Raw genomic sequence first — 23,059 nt, 5'->3', positions numbered from 1 at the left:
GATTTAAAGAATTGCTTTCTCTAGCTTCCTCCTCTCCATAACCTTTCCCCACTCTCTGGTTGGGGAAAGATACCACCTTGTTGCTATCCTTTGCCTAATTCAGGGCACAGTGCTTCATAGGGCTCCTCCCCACAGTCTCTGCAGTATCCATTGGAGAGGAAAAGAGGTACAATTTGTTTTGTTGTATGTGCTTTGAGTAGCAGAAGTATAGTCAAAAGAGTTCACTCCTGCAGAGCTACTCGCTTCCCAGTATTTTGACTGGAGAGAGCAGGCTTCTTGGGGAATTTTGTGTATGTGCCCACTGGTATTTCTAGTGAGCTACTTTAGCACCCAGGCTGGCTTTGTGTAGGAGGCAAAAAAAAACAAAAAACAAAAAAAATCAGGGAACTCAATACCAGGTTGTTCCTGAAGTTTCATAGTTCCCTAACCAATTTGCCTTCTTTTCACCACCTTTCATTTATTTTGCCTGAGGTGTTTAGTTTTAAGTAACAGGAGGATCATGATAGTATACATTTGCTCCATATAGTCTAAAACAGGAAGCCAACCATGATTCATTTTTGTAGATCTCAAAGACATACCACAATGCCTAGTGTATGATCTACACTAAGTATTTTTTCACAGAAGGAGTAAGGGAGGAAAAAAATAACCTCATATCTCAAAATGTTAATTTAGTATGACAGAGTTGTTAAGAAGATACCCTTTAAAGTCAACAATCAGTTTGAATTTTAGCTTCACCCCCTACTGTCATTGTAATGTGTACAAGTTACCTAACTTCTCTAAGTCTCAGTTTCCTATACTATAAGGACAGTAATATCTATCTCATAGGGTGAGTAAAAATGAGATAATATATTTAATGCATTTACCACAGTACTTGATAAGAAACAGCTAGTAAATATAGTTCACAGTTATATTAGTAATAACAACAATAATTATCAAATATCACTATCTCTTTCTTATCCTCATAGGAAATTCTGCCCTTAAAGACAAAGAAGATCAATTTGGGAGAACACCACTTATGTATTGTGTGTTGGCTGACAGACTGGATTGTGCAGATACTCTCCTGAAGGCAGGAGCAGATGTTAATAAAACTGACCATAGCCAGAGAACAGCCCTCCATCTTGCAGCTCAAAAGGTGAGAAGTAAAACTACCGTGAAGAGTAAACCTTTTCTGTGGTATTTGTTAATTGATTAATGAAACTGTGAGATGGACAGATGGTAAAGAAATCACAAGTATATAACTCTTAGTTTCATTTGTTTTCTCTAAAAACTGTAATCTTTAAACTGCGGAGAGTAAGCACAGATAACCATCAGTGGCTGCTTTCACTTATCCAAGTTCCTCCAGCGATGGAATTTATTTTCTGATCTAAAGTTAAGTTGGGAAAAAGGAAATAAAATTATATGTATTAATATGATTAAACTATATTACAAATCAATTTATGCATGAGAAAAGGCAAAGAAAAAAAGAAAACCACCACACACTAAACTGTCAACAGTGGTTGGATTTGGGAGTTCCCTGGCGATCCAGTGGCTAGGACTCCACGCTTCCATTGCAGAGGGCATGGGTTCGATCCCTGGTTGGAGAACTAAGGTCCTAAAAGCTGTGCGGTATGACCAAAATATATATATATGAAATGTATATATATCTCAATAGTGGTTGAGTTTAAATATTGGGAATATATATGAATTTTGGTACTTTTCATTGTTTAAAATGTTTTCCTTAATGCATGTTACTTTTACAATAAAAAGTTGTAGTTGCCCATAAAGTATGTGGCATTAGGGAGCATAAAAGAAATTTATCTTCTGAAATGTATTTTCAAATTTTTAAAACTCTAAATCTATATTGCTAGTATAAATGATGTCAAGTTTTCAAAGGCTTGTTAAGAGCTCAGTTTTTTAGGATTAAACATATCAAAATAAATAAAATGGGAAGCTTCTAAATTTATTTGAAGACTTATTTATCTGAAAATGATTTTTCTCACCATAAAATTTTGGTCTATAAAATATATTTCCAGTGCCTGATATTTTTCTCTTTGTTATTTTTGACTTATGTATTTTGGAAATAAAAAGCAATGAAAATTAGTTAGATCCAGCAGAAACTATTAGAGTTATTGCCCATTAAAAAATGTGAGCCAGATATAGCTGATTAATTGAGGGGTTAGAAAAGTACCTTTTCATTAGTTGAAAGCATAAAAAGAGACTGACATGAAGATATACTTCTGAATATGCTAGTTATATGCTCTTATCAGTTAAGTCTGTCAGGTTATTTCCAAAGTTATTGCTCTTGAATTTGCTTTTCATTACAGTAATTTTTTTAAAAATCTCTCATTTTCAATCTCAGTTTTAACTACTGCTCAGGTATTTATAACCTTTCACCTAGGCTTGTCAGCTGTTAAAATTATTTACTCAGGAAGGGTAACTCTATTTAACTTGTTATCATTAAAAAATAAACATTTCAGATTGGGAATAACCCCAGCACTAAGAATTTGGCACACTTTAGATTTTTTCATTGTGATTCACTTAGGTTTAAAACTCAACTTTAAAAATGTAAGTTGGGGGAAACTAACTGCACATCAAGTGGATCATGTGAGGAAAGAAAAAGAATTTAAGTTGATGGTCCAACAGTATGACGTTTTTGTAGAGGTATAATGTGGAAAAGGTTGAGAGAAGGGGAGAGCACAAAGACATCTGAGCTGCTAAGTCTCTCTGTGAGATGCAGTGCATTGTTTCTGTTTGCCTTTTGTTTCTCCTTTACTTTTTTAAGCAGTGATTTCTTTAGTGTCAAAGAATAAATAGAACTATGATTTACATGTCACAGTTTACATAGCTGATTTCATAAGTAACAAGTTTCATGTTCTTTCAACTATCTGATAATTATGCGTTTCCCCATCTCTGTGTTCCTGTTTGTATTTGCATGTTTGCCAAAAGCCATAATATACCTTTAAGCTATACCAGCGGTAGTAGAATTTCTAGAACAAGGGTGATAATCATTCTTTAATACTCCGCTCTGTCCAGATCAAACCTGGGTATTGTGTTTGGTTTTGTGCTTCATGCAAAAGCACCATGATTAAGAAATCAGAGGTAGTATACTTCGGGCAGGGATAAGATGGTGGACGATCTAGAAATAATTTTCAAAAATAGTTGGAGATGATATGTCCCGGCTCTGTAGCCCACCCTGCCTCTAAGCAGACACAAACACAAATTCTCTTAGAAAAAATATCTTCACCTTTAACTTCCAGGATTCCCCCATATTAAAACAGACCAAACATGATCTCACAGTGAAAGATCACCAAACACATGAGCAATCAATCTACCGTGAAGGAGAGTCAGCTGAAACAATAAACAGATTTCTATCAAAAACATCAGATATTGGCACCATTAGAAACACAATATAAACTAACCATTGATGGAACATTAAAGATATAAAAGAAGAAATCACAAAAAGGAGCAACCAACCCGAGACTTTCATGACTAGGCATAAGTTCTCACCACGACCACCTATTTTAGACCAGCTCATCTGCCAAACACATCTGAAAACTGAACAAAACATATTGTTTGAAGGCACTGGGAGCAGTCAGCATAGGCAGGATCGTTCAGAGAAGGGAAGCACATGAAATTAGCTCTGCATTTATCCTGGCTTTTTCCTTCAAGGCATTTTCCAAATTGGAATGCAAAAGAATACAACCCTAGCAGGAAGCAGGATTCTTAGTCAGCTGGGGAAACCCAGGTGTAGTTTGGTGTTAGCAGTAGCTGGAACTTGAAGGGCAAACTCCTGAAGAGAAGGGGACCACGGAGAAGGAACCCGAAAACCTGAGTACAAATTCCTCTCAAGTCATTAGCAGTTGCCTAAACTCTGCTTGTATAGGGTGAGGCTCTAAGAAACCTAGCAGTAAACAACAGCTAGTAGACTAAACAGAGCTAAGCAGAGATTGTTTTTACGTTATCCTATATTTTCTTTTCTGCTTAAATCTTTTAATACATAACAAATTGATTTTTGTGTAGGGATCCATTCTCATTTTAAAACATAGGAATAACTCATTTTCCCAGGACAACCTAACTCATTAATGTTTAGCTGTTTAGTATCTGCTGTGTGCCAGTGCCGGACTTTTGTGCTATGCACTTCCTATACCTTTTTTTTTTTTTAATTACATTTTTTAAATGAAGGGTCCTGAATTCTAGGGAGCTACTTAGGAAATTTGAGAATGGAAGTTACGTGATCAAATTATTTTAGGGGGACAAATATGGCAACTAAAGCTACTTTGGAAGAGGACAAGAATGGAGGTACATAGTAAGTTATTACAGTTCAGGCCAATGGAGAGGAACAGTTGGATCCAATAGATACACTGTGGAGGTAGAACTGTTCATTCAATAAGTAGTTGCCAAGTGTCTATTGTGTATCATGATTATACATCTAGAGAGAATATTAAAAAATGAATCACATGTCTGCTATAAATAGGTACTGTCAGTACCGATCCCTAGTAAACTTCACATCCCTTTATTTAGTGAACCTCTCTCATATTTTGGATATCAAATATTCTTTTCAAGTATTGTCTATCGCACTTAATTCTGTTGTCTGTGAACTCAGAAGTGAGCTATTTATGTAACATCAATATTCATATATATGTGCATGCATGCATTCATTCAACATACGTTAAAACTGTTACTGTGCAACAAACACTGTGCTAGGTCTTGGAATGCAAAGATGAAAGACATGATTCCTACTCTTAAGTTGCTTACAAAGACCATAGATAAAGATATTAAGTGATAATTAAAATTGGCCTATCTACTGTAAGGTACATATACCTATGTGTGATATTACTATACCTAAGTGTTTTATAAAATATCAGCAGCCATAACATGTAAATAGCATTGTTATTATTACTGACCCAAAGATCAACCATTCTCATATATTATTTATTATGGTTTTGTGTTTTTTGTGATAGTGAACTATGTTATGGCACCTTAGATTGATTAGTAAGAAAAACTCACGTTCGCGTAGCATTTCGTTTGTGTTTCTATTAGAGCCCCACTATCTTGTATGTACTTGCCTCTTTCCCACTAGATTGGAGCTCCAGGAGGAGACTTGTTTTATTTATTTTTGAATCCCCCAGAGTCTAACACAGTGTCTGATATGTCTTTGTTGAACGAATGAATACGTTTTATGTTACTTATATAGAAAGTCATTATGAATACAAATGCTAGACATTTTGTTTATTAGAAACATTTATCCAGTTTCAAAATACATATATAGGAAAAACTTACTGAACTGTGTTGATTGACTTAGTTATTTTGACACGTATTCACTTTTCTGGAAACAAATTGCTGTCAGTCCAAGCAGCTAAGGAAATGATACCGATGAGAATAAAATTAATCTCAATATACTGAACATCTGTACCTAACTTGTTTTTCATTTAGTACCCTCAGTTTAATCCAAGAAAGCAATCAATCATACCTTTTCTGGGTTTCTCACAAAAGATATCTAATTGTTAGAAATGTTTTGCTCCTGGGAAGCTACTACTTCTCTGACTTCCACAGATACATTTATTTGTTCATAAGGATTAAAAAAAAAGCTTTCACAATCTCACTAAATTTTAATAGTTATGCATTTTTAATCTTCCAGGAAGTTATTAATTTGGCTTCAAGAAGATTAAGACTACCCACTTTGAAAAATTATATCATGTTAAACACAAAAATTAAAGAAGCTTCAGGTTGTGGTTGGGTTCTTTTTCTTTTTTGGTTTACAAAGAGAATTCTCATTCATCTATGAAAATTAAATATTAATTTTCAGTTTTAAAAATATGTTGTTTCCATGTTAATGACTTATAAAAAGTAAAGGAGAAAAGTAGAATACCTCTGAAACTTTTCTGGAAAACTTAATACCACCTAACAGTATTTGGTTTCCTTATCTTACACGTACTCAACACTTAAACACCAAACAACCCCTACCCGGTCCCCTTCAACTCTGTATTCTATTATTCCTCCTCAGTACGTATACCTCTACCATAACTCCTTACCTAACAATTAACCATGGATTTCACTTATCTATATTTCACCCCCTCTAATGCTGTTTGAAGGCAGAGGTCATGTCTTAATTTGATTTTTTTTAACTAACTTATTTATTTATTTTTATTTTTGGCTGCATTGCGTCTTCATTGCTGCGCGCGGGCTTTCTCTAGGTGCGGTAAACGTGGGAAACTCTTCGTTGTGGTATGTGGGCTTCTCATTGCGGTGGCTTCTCTTGTTGCAGAGCATGTGCTCTAGGCGCACAGGTTTCAGTAGTTGTGGCACACAGGCTCAGTAGTTGTGGCACACGGGCTTAGTTGCTCCGTGGCATGTGGGATCTTCCCGGACCAGGGCTCGAACCCATGTCCCCTGAATTGGCAAGTGGATTCTTAACCACTGCGCCACCAGGGAAGTCCCTTATTTGATTTTATAGTTCCAGTCTTAACACAGTTCCTGCCATTTAATAAAGACTCAGTTAATGTTTGTTTAATGAATACATAAATGAAGGAATGAATGAATCAATCAATGTGAACATCAGATAAATTTATCATGAATGGTATAGTCTTCAAAACTGTTGGAGTTTAAATTATATATTATTTATTCCTGTTCATTATCCACCCCAACACATAATTTTGTAAGTAGGATTTTACAACACTCTGTGAGCTTAATTTCTCAACAAATATAATTTTTGTATGCCTCAATTTCTTTATTATAAAATGGGACAATACCTCTCCCTGTCCACCACATAGGAATGATGAGTTCTTAGATAGAAAGCATTCTGCTTGGTGGAGAAATATACCCTCTAGAAGTGTAAGTTATCAATGTTATTGCTATTAGTTATGCTGCAATACACATGTACACATCAAATTAGTCTTTAGGAATCAGTAGACATCAGAAACAGAAAGATCTTTTAGGATCTTCTAGTCCATTTAGCCATTGGATGAGGAAATGGAGTCATTTCTCCTTTCAGTTCTCGTCTCTTAATAAATTATTCATCATTCACTTTGCCTTTGCATATGCCTGAATGTTCTCTGTCTTATTTTTAAATTAATTATCTTAAACTTATAGGTAAGAATAGAAAATAATATAAAAACACTCAGGTACCTAATATCCAGAAGAGATGAACCTGAATTTTTTTAAGTTTTTACTTCTGATTTTTTAAAATGACATAAAACTTGAAGTTTCTTATCTTCTAAATCCCATTCCCCTCTTCTTCTGCCACCTTAGTCTATCTTAATTTTTGTGGTTTCAATTCCCATGTGTATTTTTCTACTTTTACTTTATATATATTTACATGCCCAGAAACAATAATATTATTTTGCATGTTTAAAATCTTTATGTAAATGGTATTATACTGTGTGTTACTCTCCAACTTGCTTTTTTTTTTGACTTAACATGTTTGTGAGATTTATTCATGTTGAAACACGTAACCCTAGTTTACAAAGGGTATAGCCAAAAGCCCAAAAGACAAATGAAAGGGTGCTCAACATCATTAATTAGGGAAATGCAAATTAAAGCCACAATGAGATACCACCACACAACCATTTGAATGTCTAAAATGAAAAAGTCTGACAGTACCAACTGATGGTGAGGGTATGGAACAAATGGAACTGTCAAATATTTTTGGTAAGAATGTAAATTGATAACATCCACTCTGAAAAACCAACTATATCTACTAAAGTTAAAAATACATGTGCGCACATGCACACACACACGATCACTGCAATTCACACCCCAACGCCAGTCATATCTAAGAGCGATAAGTGCTTTTTTCCGCCAAAAGACATGTATGAGAACATACATGACAGCTTTGTTTGAAATAGCAAATGTTCTTATAACGCAAACAACCCAAATGCCTATCAACAGGCAAATGAGTAAATTAATTGTGGTGTATTCCTGCAATGGAATACTACACAATAAAAAAGAACAAACTACTGATACATTCAACCACATGAATGAACTTCATAGGCATCGTGTCGAATGAGAGAAGTCAGATATATATGCTATTTATATGAATTTTAAAAACAGACAAAACGATATGGTGACCCAAATCAGATTTGTGGTTACCCAAGAGATAGGTAGTGACTGAAGAGTGGCATGAGGAATCTTTCAGGGATGCTGGAAATGTTCTATGTCTTGATCTGTGTGTTACTTACATAAAAATTTATCAAACTGTTTACTTGAGACTTATGCAGTTTATTACATATAGGTTATACCTCAATAAAAGTCTATTATAAAAAATGATAAAATGTCTAGAACTTGGTGACCATTATTTGTAGGTAGGCAAAAGGAGAATGGAAGCAAGAATGGTTCCTGGGCTAGGCCATTTTGTTGTTGTTGTTGTTGTTGTTATTCATTATTATACTTTAAAAAAAATTTTATTTTATATTGGAGTATAGCTGATTAACAATGTTGTGTTAGTTTCTGGTATACAGCAAAGTGACTCACTTATACATATACATGTATCTGTTCTTTTTCAAATTCTTTTCCCATTTAGGTTATTACAGTGTACTGAGAAGAGTTTCCTGTGCTATATAGTAGGTCCTTGTTGGTTATCTGTTTTAAATATAGCAGTGTGAACATGTCAATCCCAAACTCCCAATCTATCCCTCCTCCTCACCCTTCCCTCCAGTAACCAGAAGTTTGTTCTCTAAGTCTGTGAGTCTGTTTCTGTTTTGTAAATAAGTTCATTTGTATCATTTTTTTTTAGATTCTGCATATAAGTGATATCATATGATATTTGTCTTTCTTTGTCTGACTCACTTCACTTAGTAGGATAATCTCTAGGTCCATCCGTGTTGCTACAAATGGCAGTTTCATTCTTTTTAATGGCTGAGTAATATTCCATTGTATGTATATACCACATCTTCTTTATCCATCCACCTGTCAATGGACATTTAGGTTGCTTCCATGTCTTGGCTATTGTAAATAGTGCTGCAGTGAACATTGGAGTGCATGGATCCTTTCCAACCATGTTCTTCTCTGGATATATGCCCAGGAGTGACATTGCTGGATCATATGGTAGTTCTATTTTTCATTTCTTAAGGAACCTCCATACTGTTCTCCATAGTGGCTGTACCAATTTACATTCCCACCAACAGTGTAGGAGGGTTCCCTTTTCTCCACATCCTCTCCAGCATTTATTGTTTGTAGACTTTTTTTTTAATTAATTAATTTATTTATTTATGGCTGCATTGGGTCTTCGGTGCTGCGTGCAGGCTTTTCTCTAGTTGCGGCGAGCGGGGGCTACTCTTCATTGTGGTGTGCGGGCTTCTCGCTGAGGTGGCTTCTCTTGTTGCGGAGCATTCTAGGCACACGGGCTTCAGTAGTTGTGGCACACGGGCTCAGTAGTTGTGGTTTGCAGGCTCTAGGGCGCAGGCTCAGTAGTTGTGGCACACAGGCTTAGTTGCTCCGTGGCATGTGGGATCTTCCCAGACCAGGGCTCGATCCCGTGTCTCCTGCATTGGCAGGCGGATTCCTAACCACTGTGCCACCAGGGAAGCCCCTTTAGACTTTTTGATGATGGCCATTCTGACTGGTATGAGGTGATATCTCATTGTAGTTTTGATTTGCGTTTCTCCAGTAATTAGCAGTGTTGAGCATGTTTTCATGTGCCTCTTGGCCATCTGTATGTCTTCTTTGGAGAAATGTCTATTTAGGTGTTCTGCCCATTTTTGATTGGGTTGTTTGTTTCTGGCTTAGGCTTTTAAGCACTCAGGTCACATTTCCCCAGCCTTCACCTCAGGAGCTATCTGGAAGCCTTGTATCTGTGCTCTAATCCAGTGGTTCTTAAACTTGAGCAAGCAACAAGATGGCCTGGGGTATTTAGTGGGTACTTCCAGGTTTCTCTGTGGCTGTATTCACTCAATCTATTTAAAACCGATTTAATAGCTGCCCACTCTGCCACAAACTGTGTTGCCAGAGGATATCTGAAGAGTAAGCGAGTGGGGTTTTAGATGTTGGTGTGCTTCTAAAAGAACGCACCAAAAGACGTTTGCAATGCCCACATTACCTAGAAATGTAGGAAAGTCTGAGCATATGAAACCCTTATATTCTGGAATTTTAATGATCTCTCAAGACATCTCTGGACTGAGAGGGGCTATGTTAGACAACCCTTGCAGTTTACCCCATTTGACTTCAACCTTAGCTAAGCTACCTTTTCCAGGCAGACAGAGTCTAAGTCTGAAGAATCTTTGCTTCATTACATTCTAACTTCTGAGGTTTTCAAACTAGCATCAGTTTCGTCCTCTTCTGAGTATTTAGAAACTATATCTAAACCTGTCGTCTGGCTTTCCAGTTTAGAACCTGGTTTCAAATAATTAGGGTCTTATATTCAAATGAGTGTTCCAACCAAAACCCAGATTGGTCTATTTTTAAACAAATCTGAGAACTGAAATAAAAACCTGTCCATTCTTTAATACTTTGATTATAGTTAATGTACTTCCACCTGCATAGATGAAATTTATAGTCACAAGAAACAGCATGTCAGCAAATCTTCACTGAAATCACTACTTTGAGTTGTAACATAGTTCTAGTAAGAAAAAATTTATTTAATTTCATAGTAGCTTCTTAGCAGTTAGAATAGTTGAATATTAACTATTTTCTATAGAAGTAAACTGAGGTCTAGTTTGAGTTCTTCAAGGCACTTCGTCATTTGCAGAGTCAGGAATTATCTTGTTTTTTTTTTGATTCCCCGCTCAGTGCTCCTGATAATGCTCCACTGAAAGAGGAGTTACTCTTCTGCAGCTTACTTTCTCAGGCCTCTGGTTCTTCTGTCTTAGAGTAATTCTCAGATCCAATCAGTTTCCCTGTCAACTCCCCAAAGAAATACCTAAAGGTTTCTTTCTTTTCCTTTCTTCCTCCCTCCCTCCCTCCCTTCCTTCCTTCCTTCCTTTCTTTCTTTCCTCCTTTCTCTCTCCCTCCCTCCCTTCCTTCCTCTCCTTCTTTCTTGACAAAGCGAAAGACTTTATTGGAAAGGGGCGCTCAAGCAGAGAGCAGCAGGGTAAGGGAACCCAGGAGAACTGCTCTCCTAAGGGCTTCTTCCTTATGGGCCAGATTCAGAATTTGAAACCAGAGCTAATGCCTTTAAGTCCAGTGTTTTCTTTCTTTATGATATAATACCTCTCAAACACAGTAGAACTGCCTTGCAGATTGTTTAAATCTACGTGGCTTGCAGCATTTTGTTTTGAACATGATCATGTTTCCTACAACCATATTCATTTTCTAATCATCTTTATCTCTTCACTGACCCCCACTTTTACTGTCATGAAAATTCAAGCATCTGCTTTCCATGAATAGATTAGAGATCCCCACAAGCCTAGATTCCCATGGAAACCAATCAAAAACTAAAAGGAAAAGAAAGAGTATATATTGAATTTCCCTGAGACCTACAGCTTGTTTTTCATTAGACTCATGCTGATTTCTTTTAAACTCTGGGCACAGGACCAGTGAATATTTTTACAGCTGATAAAAAGGAACTTCAGATCCATTTACTTTCATTTAAACATCTAAAAATTAATTTTGTATATAACATCAATTTCAAAAGATTTGAGCATTAATTTGCTAATTACCTTCTTATGTCATAGAACTGTATTTGTTCATATAATTTCCTCTTCTTGTCTTTTTCCTACCTGTATTTTACTATTCAGAATTGAATGAGTGGAAATCAGGAGGCTTATTATTCCTATAGTATGAATATTGTCAGCCCCTGGGCACAATATTTTCCCTGTGACCAATCATAGGACTCTTTCTACCTCTTTTGACCATTAAGATTTTACAAAGCCCAGATGATCACTTACTAGTATAATAACAGAAATATGACAAAAATGCCAAAGTAAGGGTGATCAAGAAAGCCAGGGAGAAGGCACCTGGGGAGGGCAAGTTAGAATTTTAAATAAGGCAATCAAGATAGTCTTCATTGAGACGGTGACATTTGAAGCAAGACTTGCAGAAGGTGAGGAAGTTAGCCATGTGAATGGCTGAGAGAAGAACCTTCTTTCATTCCAGGCTGGAGGAACAGTCAGAGCAAAGACCTTGAAGTGGGAGCATGCCTGGAATGTTTGAGGAGTAACAAGGAGGCTAGTGTGGTTATAATGAGTGAGCAAGGGGAGAGCAGTAGGTGATGAGGACAAGGAAGAAATGCGGGCCAGACTCAGTAGGGCCTTTTGGCCATTGTCAGGAGTATGTTTTAACTCTGAATGATAAAGGAGGCATTGGAGGGTTTCGAGGAAAGGAATGACATGATCTGACACGTCTTAATAAAAAATAATCATTTTGGCCAAGTAAAGAAATTTTTCTCCAGTTTTACTATTATCTATTCCTTCATTCCTTCTTCATATAATATGTTTTCAAGTTTCTGTTCCATCCTGATCCCTTTCACCGTATATGTACACAGTTGCCTAAATTCCCCTTAAAATAAGACACCTAGAACAGAATACAGTGCCAGTTTGATGAGCACAGAGTATAGCATGGCGTTCATCTTTGGCATTTTGGCAACTAAATATAGCTGATTCATGTTGAAAATTTTTCAAACAAAACCTCTAAAGTCTACTTTATACTTCCTACTGATTAAACTCATCCTGTATTCATATTGTTGTGGTTTTGGACTCAAGTATAGCATTTTATCATACCTATATTTAATCATTTCTTTGAACTTGCCAGACTGACTTAGGTAGAGTTTACCATTCCCTCCTTTGTTCCTCCAGTACCTGTGTACTCAACTACTGTTATATCACCTATCGCACCAAAAGATATTTATTTGTTTACCCATTTGATTTCCCCATGGACAGTAAGCATCTTAATATCAGGAAGAGGGCCATAGTCATCTTTTTTATTTCCAGTGCCTAGTACTTAACATATACTCAGTTAATGCTTGGTGAATTGAATTGGGTTCATTGTGCAACCTGTCAAGGTCCTCTTGGTTCTTGAGTCTCTCATCCAGTATAGTTGTCATCTCTCCCACACATGAGTCACCAGATTCTCATCCTAATCTTTAATATCAAAATAGAACCTGCCTGCAGGAAAGCTTGATCATTGAAACACTACTACTAAAATTAACTTCACCAATTTAAAAGATTATTTTATTCTTTCTTTATACTTGTCTAAACTATGTCATCAGTGGTAACCAGACTTCTTGAAAAATTTTATATAGTCTGTCAGAGTGTACTTGTTTGCCATTCCAATTCTGATGAGTGTGTAATTCATTCATTTTGTTCAACAAATAAATTTTTGTTATTTAATATGTTTGAGGCATTGCGCTATATATCTTGAAGTATTTAAATTCAACCTCTGTCTAAATATTTAAAGTATTTCAGATTCTGAATCATCATAAAGTTAACATCATAGAGCTAAAATAAAACTACTCATTTTAAGGAAATTTACTGAGTATACTCAGTTTATCTCAAACAATTTTGGATATCAGAAGATATAGTTTGTATTCTTTCAATTTTTTATTCGAATCCTTTCTATCTCTTTGTCATTCATCCGACTGACTCTTTGCAAACAATTTGTTAGGAATTTGGGCTAAAATATCAGACTACACTTTGAAGTAATGACTATAAATTTCTAACCATGTATGTAACTGGTCATTTCAATGCTGTACTGATTGTAAACTAGTAAAATCTTTGTGTGTTTGTGAGTGTGCAAATATTTGCACCAGGTGTATGCTTTAAATTGTTATTTAATTGAATGGTAATCTGTATACATATTATAAAATGTTAACAATACCATGAATGTTTACAGTGCATAATCTGGGAATAGGGGAAACCTATCTCTGAATCAAAATAAAGAAGTGATAGGAAAAAGATTAATAAATATGGCTACATAGAAGTAAGAAAGACTTTTCCCTCTAGAAAACATCATAAGCAAAGAAAAAGAAAGACAAACTGGGAAATAATATTTGCAAGCTATGTCATTAACAATAGGTTAATATCCCGGACTTCCCTGGTGGCACAGTGGTTAAGAATCCACCTGCCAATGCAGGGGACACGGGTTCGAGCCCTGGTCCGGGAAGATCCCACATGCCATGGAGCAACTAAGCCTGTGCGCCACAACTACTGAGCCTGCGCTCTAGAGCCTGCGAGCCACAACTACTGAGCCCGTGTGCCACAACTACTGAAGCCTGTGTGCCTAGAGCCCATGCTCCGCAACAAGAGAAGCCACCACAGTGAGAAGCCCGCACACCGCAACGAAGAGTAGCCCCCGCTCGCCGCAACTAGAGAAAGCCTGCGTGCAGCAGTGAAGACCCAACGCAGCCATAAATAAATAAATTAGAAACAAAAAAATCAAATAGGTTAATATCCCTAATATATAAAATGGAGAAGAAAAAGACCAATGATTCTATAAAAAATGAACAAGAGATATGAATAGATAGTTCACAGAAAAGGAAATGCAAGTGACCCTTAAATATGGAAAAATGCGCTCAACATTGTTTATCAAAAGACAAATGCATGTTAAAATTACAATAACATGTTTTTCGTATGTTACAGTGGCAAAAGTCAAAAAGTTTGACAGTATGCTCTGATGGCAAAACTGTTGCTAGAGGGAATGAAAAATAGTACAGTCCCTATGGAGGAAAACTAAACAATATCCAGCAAAATTAACAAGAATATGCATTTACCTTTGACCCAACATTTCCACTCCTAGAAATCTATCCCAAACATACACTGGTAAAAATAAGAAATGGTGTATGCACAAGACTATTCAATTGCAGCAGTATTTGTAATAGAAAAAGCATGAAGGGAAATGTCCTTTTAAAGAACTGATTGAATGAACAAATGTATATCCACACAATGGAACGTTATGTAGCTGTAACAAATAATGAGAAATTTTTTATATAATATTTTTAAATTATCTCCTGGAGTTAAAAAAAAAAAAAGTGAAATGTTATGTGTGATCTGTCAGAAGTGGAACTTGTAATTCAATTGACAGTGGACAAGCTAGACTTGGAGTACCTGGGACTGAGGACATCACGGGGATGGGCAGAAAATGAGGGAAAGTCTAGCCAGAAATTATGGGTGGTATCCTAGAGTACAAAAACACACTGAGATGTGGAGACAGGAAAGTGGGTAATTTGTCAGTGACACCTCAGCCACAAAATTGGAAGAGCGGGTGAGCCATGACAGTACACCATCCCCTGGGAGAACTCACAAAGGACAAGGCTTGAAGAAATTTGGATACTAGGCAGGTTTGTAAGTTAGTATATAAAGAACATAACTAGAGCCCCAATACCTAAGACCATAATACTGTTGAGTGGATAGATGGATGGATGGATAGATAGGCATCCCTTTGCTAGACCTTGAGGTACCAGATGGGACTAGATCACAGCAACAAGACAGAAAACTGAGTTATGCTATCTGGATCACAGCATTAAGGCATCCAGGCTGACTTGACTCTCACCAATGAGCTGGACTTAAATTTTTCCTGGGGGAAGAATAGCACACGGACCACAATATCTAGAATCAGAAAAATTGAACATTCTTGTCTTTTTCACCTTTACAACATCAAGAAAAACCTTCCCAGAAGCCCTGTGGCAGACTTTCCTTCTATCTCTTTGACTCTCTAGGCAAGGAGAATAAAACTGCCATGATTGTTTATATCAATCAAAGATGCTGTCTGGATTTGGTGAGGGCCCAGCCTCCTCTGAAGGACAAAACCACTTAAAGAAGTATCAACAAAAATCAGGGTTCTGTTAGCCTGGAAGAAGATGGGTGTAGATGCTAGGCAGGCACTCTACAGTTTCGGCCACAATGTTGTTTGGACACTTAACAGAGCTTTGTGGACCTATAACTACTATGTAAAGCAATGACCGTAGTCCACCTTTGTGGAATTCCATCCCATGGCACCGCCCTCCAGCTTTAGGTTGTATTCTGCTTACAACAGGAGTGGCTTAACACTTACCCTACTTTTTTTTTTTTATGATAAAGAATATCTTTTTATTTTATTTTATTTTATTTTATGGGAGTACAGTTGATTTACAATGTTGTGTTAATTTCAGGTGTACAGAAAAGTGATTCAGTTACACATATACATATATTCATTCTTTTTCAGATTCTTTACCCATGTAGGTTATTATAGAATATTGAGTAGAGTTCCCTGTACTATACAGTAGGTCCTTGTTGGTTATCTATTTTATATATAGTAGTGTGTATATGTTAATCCCAAGCTCCTAATTTATCCCTCCCTGCTACATTTCCCCTTTGGTAACCATAAATTTGTTTTCGAAATCTGTGAGTCTGTTTCTGTTTTATAAATAACTTCATTTGTATCATTTTTTAAAAATTATGTTCCACATATGAGTGATATCATATGACATTTGTCTTTCTGTGTCTGACTTGCTTCACTTAGTATGATAATCTCTAGGTCCATCCATGTTGCTGCAAAGGCATTATTTTATTCTTTTTTATGGCTGAGTAATATTCCATTGTGTATATGTATATTTGTACCACATCTTCTTTATCCATTCGTCTGTCGATGGACGTTTAGGTTGTTTCCATGTCTTGGCTATTATAAATAGTGCTGCAATGAACAATTGGGGTGCATGTATCTTTTCAAAGTATGGTTTTCTCTGGATATATGCCCAGGAGTGGATCATATTGCTGGATCATAAGGTAGTTCTATTTTTAGTTTTTTTAAGGAACTTCCATACTGTTCTCCATAATGGTTGTACCAATTTACATTCCCACCAAGAGTGTAGGAGGGTTCCCTTTTCTCCACACCCTCTCCAGCATTTATTGTTTGTAGACTTTTTGATGATGCCCATTCTAACTGGTGTGAGGTGATACCTCACTGTAGTTTTGATTTGCATTTCTCAGATAATTAGTGATGTTGAACATCTTTTCATGTGCTTTTTGACCATCTGTATGTCTTCTTTGGAGAAATGTCTATTTAGCTCTTCTGCCCATTCTTTGATTGGGTTGTTTGTTTTTTTTGACGTAGAGCTGCATGAGCTGTTTGTATATCTTGGAGATTAATCCCTTGTTGGTCACTTCATTTGCAAATATTTTCTCCCACTCTGTGGGTTGTCTTTTTGTTTTGTTTATGGTTTCCTTTGCTGTGCAAAAGCTTTTAAGTTTAATTAGGTCCCATTTGTTTATTTTTGTTTTTATTTTCATTATTCTAGGAGGTGGATCCAAAAAGATATTGCTGCGATTTATGTGAAAGAGTGGTCTATGTTTTCCTCTAAGAATTTTATAGTGTCCAGCCTTACTTACATTTAGGTCTTCGATCCATTTTGAGTTTAACACCTAGCCTACCTTGATGTCCTTCCTGTTTTTTAGTAAATATGGATATCTCCTCCCATATGCTCCCAAATAAGAGAATAGTCAGATCACTTAGCTTTGTCAGTAACAAATATAGGCACCACCTATCATGTTAGCCCACCCTTCACCCCACAAGCTTAATTGAGAAGTATAGTTGTAAAGAGCACTGGTCTGAAAATCAAAGGATTCATTTAGTGAACAGATATTTATTAAGCATCTACTAATCATAAGGTACTCTTTTATATGTTTGGGCTATAGCGGTGAACAAAACAAAACAAAACCCCTGCATTCAAGGGGCTTATATTTTGTTGGTGGAAGACAAATTAATAAATATTATAAAATAAGTTATGTCAGATGGGGATACATGCTATGGAAAAAAAATAAGGCAGGTGAAGGAGATAGGGAGCCTAGGGGTTGCAAATTTAAAGAGAGCGATGGGGATAAACCTCACTTTAAAAAGTAACATTAAGCAAACATTTGACATTTAAGTGACCTAAAGGCAATGAGAGAATAAACCTTTCAGGGAGAGAGAATGCCACGTGCAAAGATCCTGAGATGGGAGCATGCTTGGTATTTACCAGGATCCATCAGCAAGAAGGCCACTGTGGGCTCTAGTGATGTGAGCAGGAGGTCAGAGGTCAGGTAGGGCCAGTAGGATATTTAAGAATTCTGCTTTTCCTCTGCACGAGAGAGGAAGGTTACTGAAGGGTATGAGCACAGAAAATATAATCTAGATTGTATGTTGAAAGTCTCATTCTAACTGCTGTGCTGAGGATAGACTGTCAAAAGGATGAGGGCAGAAAAAGGGAAACTAATAGGAAGCTGAGAGATGATGTTGATTTGGACCAGAGTGGAAGTGGTGAAAATGGTAAAAAGTGGTTCAATTTTAAATATATTTTGAATTTACTGATGGATTACAGATATGAGAAGAGAAGTCAAAGAATTTGACACTAAGGTTTTTTTAAGCCTCATATCTTTTTAAATGTTTTATTAGGGAGAACTTCTCCCCTTCCAATGTTGAAGCAAATCCCAGGAATTATATCATTATATTCAATATTTATTTATATAACAATGATTTTTAATATAATCGTTGTGATACTTATTAAAATTTAGCAAGAATTATGTAGCATAGTATCATAAAATAGCCCATTGATATTCAAATTATGAATTGTCTAATGTTTTTGTTTGTTGATTTACATTTGTTTGAATTAAGATCCAAAAAGGGCAATATACTGTGATTTATTTATGTCTTTTAAGTCTTTTTTAATCTATAGGTTCTCCCTCCATCTTTCTTTCTTTTTTTTCTTACAGTTTTTTGTAATTGTGGTTTAACTCCTACCGTAACTTGATATTTTGGTCAGGACTGATTCTCTTAGTCCAGATTATGTTGATTCTCTCCCTGGGTATAGGTAACTTGTTCCTCTGTCTTCTGTATTCCCTATAAATTAGTTGTTTTATCTATAGGCTTCATCTGATTCAGGTTCAGTTTTTTTGGCTAAACCACTTCATGGTTATGATACATTTCTCATCAAGGAGAAACATAATGTTTCGTTGTCTCTATTTTTGTGATGTTAGCAGTTATTGATGTTCAATGCCCAAAGCCAGTTGTTTATTAGGTGTTGCAAAAGGGTGATATTCTAATTCTACCATCCCTTCTACAGTTGTTAACTGGAATAATTCATCAAAGAGAAACTAACCCTTATCTGCTATTAGATTACTCAGTGGTATATATAGTTCATATAGAAAAGGAAGAATAAATCCTTAATTCTTTCTCTTTATTTACTAGTTTTCAAAATGAGTTGGTTTCCTGAGTCTCCCCATGATGACCAATTAATCTTTTTCTTTTTTCCTTTTTAATATCATTATGAGCAAGGCATAGGATTCGATAGTATCATTTTTTTAATATAATTTTTATCTTCCTTATTCCTGCTGGTTATGCAGGCTGTAACACTGTACAGGCGTGAGAGCTCTCCTTCAGGCCTTCCTGATTCCATTTTATTTATTTATTTTTTAAATTAAAAATTTTTTTTGCTGCGCAACACGGCATGTGGGATCTTAGTTCCCCGACCAGGGATCGAACCCGCACCCCCTGCAGTAGAAGCGCAGAGTCTTAACCACTGGACCGCTAGGGAAGTCCCTTTAGTATCATTTTAACATATTTGCTATATCAGTCCAGTGACGTTATTATCCTTAACTGATATTCAAATTACTCCATCTTTGGTTGAGAGAGGTCCTTCAAGTTGGTTCCTAAATCCTTTTGGCATGATCCTATGATTTGATAGCTCCCTTGCTATCTGCTACGACCAAATTTTCCAAATATTTTTTGCTCCAGATCTGGAATCAGCCACTTCTCCAAGGAACTGTGTTTCCTTACAGCAGGAAAAAGTATTTGGAGACTATAATCTAAAGTCTAGAGGTGCTCAACAACCCGTTGTTACTGAGTTGGTGATTGTTTCTAAGCCTTTACAGTGGACACTGCTTGGAAATATTTTTTAATAAAAATACAGTTTTATCACTTCCTATTCTAATTCAGGACTAAGATTGTTTTTCTGTTGTTGTTGTTTTTTGCTTTTTTAGACTTACCCGACTTACCCTCTTTTATCTTACATCTCTACTCCTTTTTCTTACTTGGCTGAGAATGATAGAGTATCACATGGCATAGATGAAGAAACTGAGACTCAAAGAGCTTGAGTAATTTTTCACTAATCCTGGCAGAGCCAGGATTCAAACATAGATCTATGTGACTCCACAGTCTTTGCTTAAATTCGTCTTTTAAAAAATTTGACTTAACACTCTTCCCTTGCTTCAAAGAAGAGCATTTTTTTTTAACATCTTTATTGGAGTATAATTCCTTTACAATGGTGTGTTAGTTTCTGCTTTATAACAGAGTGAATCAGCTATACCTATACATATATCCCCATATCTCCTCCCTCTTGCATCTCCCCCCCACCCTCCCTATCCCACCCCTCTAGGAGGACACAAAGCATCGAGCTGATCTCCCTGTGCTATGCAGCTGCTTCCCACTAGCTATCTGTTTTACATTTGGTAGTGTGTATATGTCCATGCCACTGTCTCACTAGAAGAGCATTTTTAATCGAACTGCCAGGTATAGAATTTAATTCAACTAACATGTATTGAGCACCCATTACCGTGCAGAGTCCTGTTCTCTTGTGTAAGACTGATGTCAATCAGCAAATCTTGTCAGCTCTACATTCCAAAATGTTTCCAGAATTCAACCAATTCTCAGCACCCCATCTGCTGCCACCCTGGTAGTAACCACCAGCATCCTGGATTGGATTAATGATGTAGTAGCCTGCTTGGATTATTGTAGCAGCCTCCTAACTGGCCTCCTGGCTTGTGCTCTTGCCCCTACAGTCTGTGGTCATCACACCAGCCAGAATGACCCTTTAAAACCTAAGTCAGGGACCTCCCTGGTGGTCCAGTGGTTAAGACTCTGCACTTCCACTGCAGGGGGGCGCGTGTTCGATCCCTGGTCGGGGAACTGAGATCCCACATGCCATGCAGCACAGCCAAAAAACAAGAAAAAATCATGTCACTCTTCTGCTCCAGACCCTCCAAGCGTCTTCCACCTCAGAGTAAAAGCCCAAGTACTTCCCATGGATTATAAATCCTTATATGTTTTGAATCCCCTGTTACCTATATGACCTCATTTTTAATCTTCCTCTGTTTTCTCTGCATAAGCCACTCTGGCTTCAGCGCTGTTCCTCTAAGAAGCAAAGAATGCTCTTGCCTCAAGGTTTTTGCATTTGCTCATTCCTCTGCTAGGAGTGATATCCCAATAAGTGTTTCTGTGTTCAACTCTCTCACTTTCATCAGTTCTTTACTCAAATATCACTGTTTCAGTAAAGCCTCCCCTGGCTCTCCTATCTAATACCTCCTCACTTCACACATTTTATTCCACCTACTCTGCTTTCTTTTTTTCCTTAGCACTTAACACCATCTAAAATACTATATGTTTTACTTGTTTACCTTGTTCATTGTCTTATACTCCACGGGAATGTAAACTCCATAAAGTCAGGGATTTTTTTGGTCTGTTTTATTCACTGTTTTCTCCCTATTGCCTAGAACAGTGCCTGGTACATGGTTCGTGCTCAGAAAATGTTCATTAAATGAATGAGTATACTTCTAAAGTTACAGCTTCATTAACTTTCCCATGTGGCCCAGCATTTCCTACATTGTGCATGTATTCTCAACTAAAAACGTATGATGCCATTCCGGTTGTCTTATATTAGAGTATTTTTTTAAAGGAAGAATAGCTCTGCTTTGCTATCTCTCTTTTTCTCATACAACCCTTTACCCCCACCCCAATGCCTCCTGCTTGTTCTTCACAGAATACTTCCTCTCTTGGGACTGTATATTTCTTTTTCTTTTCTTTTTTTTTTTTCTTCTGGTTAAATAGCCACAGACTGTCTATTTGAGCTGACTCTTGTTGGAAAGTGAGTCAGTGCAGCCTAGTGGAGAGCAGAGGCCTGAGCATTTGCATCTCCAGAATGTTTGTATTGACAAATGGCAGTCAGTTATTGGCATTTATGTCCCTTGGTGATACTTCAGTTGGCTTGTCTTTGCTGGTCAAATGCCTTAATTGTTCTGGCCTTTAATTCAGTCAAAGTTGGAGCTAGAGCAGAGGGGAAAGAGAAGGAGCAAGCCTAACAGAACATCAAGCTTGAGCTGGGAGGCTGCTGGCAACGATCAGCCTGTCATAATGTTATGATTTGTTCATTTTTATACCATTTATTAGCCTTTACTTGTTGTGCCATTTGGCCTCCAGGGCAGATAAAGTGCTGTCTAATTTGGTAGGTTTGCCTCTGTCAGAGCAGCCTCAACAGGGAAGGTGTTAGCTGCAGTGACAAATAATCAATAGCTGTCGTTGTCATGAGGAACGTGAGCAGTTGGGCCTTTCATCTGGAGGATTAGAGGTCTAATTGGATTGAGAATAGGGAGGGTGGGCTGTTGGGTAACCCTGTCAGCCTTGTGAAGCTGTCAAATGTCGGCCTTATTCATGGTGAAGGGAATAGGAACCGTGTGCTTTCAGAATTGAGGAGGAAGGCATGTTAAAGCCCTTTATACAAAGGAACAGATCCTGAAGTCGACTCAGCTAACATATGCTCCCTTTTTTATTTAATTAGAGATCCCTTAGGATAATAAATCTATGTAACTTTAAATGATATCTTCAAGCCTGGATGTGCAACACACACACATGTACACACAATACAAATCTAGATTCGTTCTTTTTGTCTTTGGTCATGCTACAAGGTAAACCACTTAAATGGAGATTAAGAATGAAACTATAGGGGAGAAATTGCATAAATTGTCATCTCATTGTCAGAACTAACAAGTGATAAGCATTTTTAACTATTATTAAAAGAAAATAACAGACATTAAATTAAAAGGATAGATGAGTTAATAATGAAGTATGGATATTTGACAGTGTTTTTCTCCCATACTCATTTAGAAGTGGGGTTCCTTATAAAACAAAATCTTTCATTTACCCCAACATGAACTAACCCAAAGAATGAAGAATTATGCATTGGCTAAATTGTTTCTTCAAAAGGATGTACAATTCTTTATCTCTTAAAGAATTAGAACAAGTGACAGGATTGGATTTAAATGATACCAATGCTATCATATAAATTCAGGCTCAAAACCTCTTCTCTTCTATATCCCTACATACTTATGCTAGTCCCCTATACTCCTGTATCCTTATGCTATCGTGGATTTATAGTATGAATGGAGAAGTTGTTTGGAAAAAATGAGTTGACTTATTCTCTAATGTACAGAAA

General features: G+C 36.7%; 1 protein-coding gene across 7 annotated transcripts in view; it reads left to right on the top strand.

Annotated features, from left to right (window-relative positions):
- The window catches only part of INVS (inversin), a 156,367-nt gene that overhangs the window by 17,303 nt on the left and 116,005 nt on the right, over positions 1-23,059 (top strand). For all 7 annotated transcript variants that reach the window (XM_082468568.1, XM_082468569.1, XM_082468566.1 and 4 more), the window contains exon 3: positions 966-1,132. In XM_082468568.1, the coding sequence (XP_082324694.1) occupies positions 966-1,132 (167 nt within the window). The remainder of the gene's footprint in view (positions 1-965; positions 1,133-23,059) is intronic.

The sequence above is a fragment of the Balaenoptera physalus genome, assembly GCF_965194825.1.
Source record: "Balaenoptera physalus genome assembly, chromosome: 7".
Lineage (NCBI taxonomy): Eukaryota > Metazoa > Chordata > Mammalia > Artiodactyla > Balaenopteridae > Balaenoptera > Balaenoptera physalus.
The sequence above is the reverse complement of the archived record's forward strand: the minus strand, read 5'-3'. Positions and strand labels throughout refer to the sequence as shown.